Below are 5,000 nucleotides of genomic sequence, written 5' to 3' on the forward strand. Positions count from 1 at the left end.
AAAAAAAAGACGCAGCGGTAAGGGCCATTTAGGATGAGCAACATTCGTGTTACTGAAGCTCGAGTGTGGTGCTCTATCGTTGGAAAATTAAAGGTGCGAGATCCTTGTCGGAGCGCGAGTGTGAATAGATCATGCTGCGAGACCACCATACTAGATATGGAATGAAGGAAGTGTTTTCTTTCGTCCCTCCCTTCCTCTTTACCCTTGACACCTGCAGATCTCCACGTTATATATCAAAGAACATTTCCTTTTATATTGCATACATATATATCTTCACCCTGGCGTTGCAAGGACCCCATTAATTCTGTTTTTATTATTCTCCTCTGCATATATCTGCCACTTGGCGAATGAGGCGTTATATTGTTCGCAAATGAAGACGCATGTCAGTGCTGTAGATCATCGTTTACGGCGCGGCCCAAAGCAGGCAGGCGAGGGTGTCCTGCGGGGCGAATCGCACACGACCGAGAGACCCAATATGGCGACCAAAAATAGCGGGAAATTTGTCACGGTGCATCCGCAAGGGGACACGGAGGCTCTTAGGCTCTTTAGAGGGCCTGGGAGAATTTGTTTTATTCTAATTTATTTATTTATATTTTAAACATTGTTTTCTTTCTCGCCCAAGCTTGTGTTTCATCATCATTATTGTTCTTTATTTTTATATCTTATCCTTCTCTCTCCCTCTGTTCCCCCTCTCTTCCCCGACTGTTTTATTTACATTCACCTTCCTCTCGCAAAGATGTGATAAAGAAATAACGCAGTTGGGGCCCTAAATAATAAGAGTTTCATGGCCCTCATCAAAGTGACGTAGAAGACAGGGACCATTTGTGTAAAGCTTACCTCGTTGCCTCTGTGTCATCTGGGTGTTTATTTCTCTCACAAGCTGTTATTTCCTGCTTGCTCACTGCTCAGCTTACGAGTGGTTGTGAAAGCACAAGGGAGAGTGAGAGGAGAAAGCACAGGTTATTCGGCTCGGGTGTTTTTTCTGGGGGATGGAGGTGAGGAAGAGAAAGACTGACTTCTTTCTTTTGGTCTTTTTCGGGATGAAGTTTCATTTCCTGTCATTTGATCACAGTGCTGAGAATGGCTATAATGATTTCCATTTTTTTATTATCACTTATTGTTAGTGTTTGTTGTTTATTAATGATTTGTATACTGGGATGTGAACTCAATTGCAGAAGTTATACAACATATAAATCGCAACATGTAATTGGTATTTACAGCATAAGAATTGTTCACGCAAGAAGCTATATGGGTCTAAACCCAATTGTCAAACACTTTATATATACGGCCTCTTAACCGCTGAGTCATCAGTATAGTTGACGTGTTTACAGGCAGCATAATATATGCGTCAGTATTACCCAGTCGATAAAACATATCGCTTGGATCACACACACGCACATGCACACAATCACGCACGGGAATTGAAAGAATGAAAAATAATGAAGAAACAAACACCAGAATTACAATTAAGGAACGATAGATGGCTCTGTGTATTCTTCTCCCGTGTTTTCTTATCTTCATTTAACAAAAGCTTTGTACATTTATGAAGTCTTTAAATTCTAATTTAAAGTATTAAATTTAATTACTACGGGATCTGTTTTGCTGTAAATATTCATATGCATATCTTTTAACAGGAAAACAAGTTGTATAAATTATACAGTGCTCCATGTTAATCGTCGTTCATAACACTTAGATGTGAGTAAAAAAATATAAATATTGCTATTCGGAAACTATTGTAACCACGTATCATACAAACGCGTATTTTCGAATGCATACGTACATTTATATGTAAACAACAGATTTTCAAAGAATGTCATACGCTAACAGGACAAAAGGAGACATCCCATTGATTATAAATCGTGAATCAGGAAAGTGTCTTATCAAATAAATTCATCATTTCACATTGTTTCGTTTAACTCGTAACACTTATCTGTTGTTGCGCCATGACTGAGTGGTTGCCAGATTGGTTAGTTAATGTATCTTTCTTTACTTATATTCATAGTTATCTTCCCTCAGCAAATAGTCTCCGTTACTAAGATGGAATGATAAAGTTATTATAGTTATTACCATTGTCGGTTTATGATTCATTTTTACAATTTATCTTTTCTAATTGCCTTTATTATCTTTGGTGAGTTCATTAAATCGTCGATTCACATACCTCGAGTGATTATTTTGTTTCCTAATGACGTTTAGTTAAAAGACGGTCTCCTTTAATTCATTATTATATTTAAATTGCAGCTCGTGTATATGACTCACGTGACAGAAGCATTGTCATGAGATATTTACGGTAGATAAAGATGTTTGTGTATTGTATGTCTTAGTTATATTAAGCGCATTCATATAACAGTGATATTTTTTTCTTTACAGGCATGACGCGTATCAGTTTCGGCTGAAACGAAGGAGCAATCAAGATATTTTACGTAAATAAGATTCTCTGACAGAATCACGCTTGTCTGTATCGCGTGATATTCAATAAGAGATAAATAACAAGGTCGACGGAGATCTCAAGGGAGTCGTAGAAAGCTATCAGGCGTCGCGGACTGTTCGAAGAAGACCACCTGATAACTTTTTTGGAAGATGTTGCTGTGGAAGATATACGACACGATGTGAAGTGACGCGACCACGCCAAGAAAATGTTTCCGGGTGGAGGCGCACGAATTGCCTTTTGCTGCCGCTATGCCGGGGACTCCCCAAGGAAACTGTTAGCTTTAATCTCAACGTGAATCTGTTGGTTTGATGTGATGTTTAGTGAAGCGATATTATGCGAGGAGCGCACCGCGTCTCACGTGATCAGTAGCTGGGTCGTACCGACTTTCGCGACGATGCTGGGCAAGTATCTGCTGGTCGTGAGCCTCACCTGCTGCTCCGCCGGCGCGGCCGCGGACGAGGGCGAGTCGCCCGGCTTTGCGCCCATCAGGTTCATCGACAACCAGAGCGGCGACCTGATCCACGCCCACAGAAGCACCAAGGCCGACGTCACCAGCGTCAGCAACACGAAGGACCTCCTCTACGGTCCGTACAAACTCTTCACGGACCTCGGCAGCGGCGGGTGGCCAGACCAGCCGGGCGGCGGCAACGCCACCACCGCCTCCGCCGCCTCCGCCGCCTCCGCCGCCGGGGAGGGCGCTCGTCACAGGCACGACCGCAAGCACAGGGCGGGGAGCTCCGGCGGCCGCAGGAGGGACGGGAGCTGGCACCGAAAGCAGAGGCGGAAGAAGGAGCGCCAGGCGGCGTCGGGCCTGGCCGCCGCGGAGGGGGGGCGGGGCAAGTGGGGGCGGAACGGGCAGCCCAAAAACAGATTTTTCAACAGGACTCGGAAATTCAACAACGGAAGACTTGATAAGAAGAACCTGAAGAATGACTGGAAGCGGAGACATGGCAACAGGCATAACAACAGACGTGAGTACAGTGTTTCTCTCTCTCTCTCTCTCTCTCTCTCTCTCTCTCTCTCTCTCTCTCTCTCTCTCTCTCTCTCTCTCTCTCTCTCTATCTCTCTCTCTCTCTAGTGGATTCTTTGCATGTTTACCTGAGGCGCCTATGCAAATTAGGTTAATTGCAATGTTCTGCGTCTTTATTCAGTCTGCACTGCATTCTTCATGGTAGGATTTAATGAAAGGCTTAATTGCACTACACAAAGGTGAGTGACTGTCTAGTTTCTTATCTTTACATCTTATCATCGTCTTAACCACGTGTAGAACGTACGGAGAGACAAAGAAAACGAGAGAAAATGGACGAATGTTAAGCGGAATTAACAGAAAAAAATAAACAATTCACAAAAAAAGAAAAGAAGATAAAACATATCTCAAGCCAAGAGCGGGCTTGATGATTTCAGGTTAGATGCATCCATTTTAACTCGCCGTCAAGATCGCCTCGCGCCCACGGTATGTCCGAAGGGCGTGGTGGGCGCGGTGCCTCAGCTGCAGCGGCGGAGGACCAGATGGGCGTGGGCGCAGAACTCGTTCCTCGCTCGCACGGGCGTCGGGCGGCGGCGTCGGAGGCGGCGGCCGCTCCCAAGTACACGGGACTCGTAGCGAATGGGGATGCCTTGGATTGCGGGGGTCGGGGGGCAGGGAGGGGGTGGAGGGAAGGGAGAGAAGGGGGTTGGAGGGAAAGGGGAAGAGGAGGAGGGGCGAGGGAAAGGAGGAGGCGGAGAGAGAGAGGGGAAGGAGGAGGGAGTGGGAGGGAGGGAAAGGAGGAGGGAGTGGGAGGGAGGGAAAGGAGGAGGCGGAGGGAGGGAGGGAAAGGAGGAGCGGGAGGTGGGATTGGAACGAAGGGAGGTAGGGAGGGAGGAAGGAAGGAAGGGGACCTTTTAAGGGAAAGGGAAAGGGGGAGATTGGAAGAAAAAAGGGACGAGGGATAAAGTCAGGCGAGAGGGCACTGGATTGGGGGTCGATTGTACTTTACGATGAAGGTATAGTGTATGGGCAGTCGTGCGATTAGAATCAAATAATTATGGGCGCTCGAAAAAATTCTGAATATTGATACTGGAAGGTCACCTGTGCGGTATGGAGAGGTATGGAGAGGTATGGAGAGGTATGGGATGAATGGTATGGAGAAAAGTGGAGAAGGGCAAAGGGCAGGGGGGGGGGGGGTAGGATAAACGTAAAAAAGGGTGAAGGAAGTGGTGAGATAGGGTAAGAAGGAGGGAGAGGAGAAAAGAAAGGATGGTGAAGAGAAAAGGGAAAGTAGGGTGAAAAGGGGAGTGTAAAAGGAGAAGGGGAGAGTAAAAAGAGAAGGGGAGAGATAGAGAGAAAGGGTGAGTGTAAAAGAAAAGGAGAAGTAGAGACACAAGAAGAGAGTAAAAGGAGAAGGTGAAATAAAGAAATCAGGAGAGAGGAAATGGAGAATGGAAAAGAAGAGAGGGGTTGCATTGGTCGCGGGTGTGCAAAGGTCTCCCTTTTTGTGGGCGTTGGCGGAGAGAGACGATATATTTGCTCCCCGTCCGGCCGGGCGGAGGGCCTTCTGCAGCATGTCAAGGGGCGGATATACAGTGTGCAGTA

General features: G+C 46.2%; 1 protein-coding gene across 1 annotated transcript in view; it reads left to right on the plus strand.

The window, feature by feature from the left end:
• Positions 1-5,000, plus strand: part of LOC125040927 — a 160,135-nt gene that overhangs the window by 33,912 nt on the left and 121,223 nt on the right. The window contains exon 2 of the mRNA XM_047635725.1: positions 2,368-3,399. Within this exon, the coding sequence (XP_047491681.1) occupies positions 2,742-3,399 (658 nt within the window). The 5' untranslated portion in view covers positions 2,368-2,741. The remainder of the gene's footprint in view (positions 1-2,367; positions 3,400-5,000) is intronic.

Source organism: Penaeus chinensis, chromosome 29 (assembly GCF_019202785.1).
Source record: "Penaeus chinensis breed Huanghai No. 1 chromosome 29, ASM1920278v2, whole genome shotgun sequence".
In the NCBI taxonomy this organism is placed as follows: domain Eukaryota; kingdom Metazoa; phylum Arthropoda; class Malacostraca; order Decapoda; family Penaeidae; genus Penaeus; species Penaeus chinensis.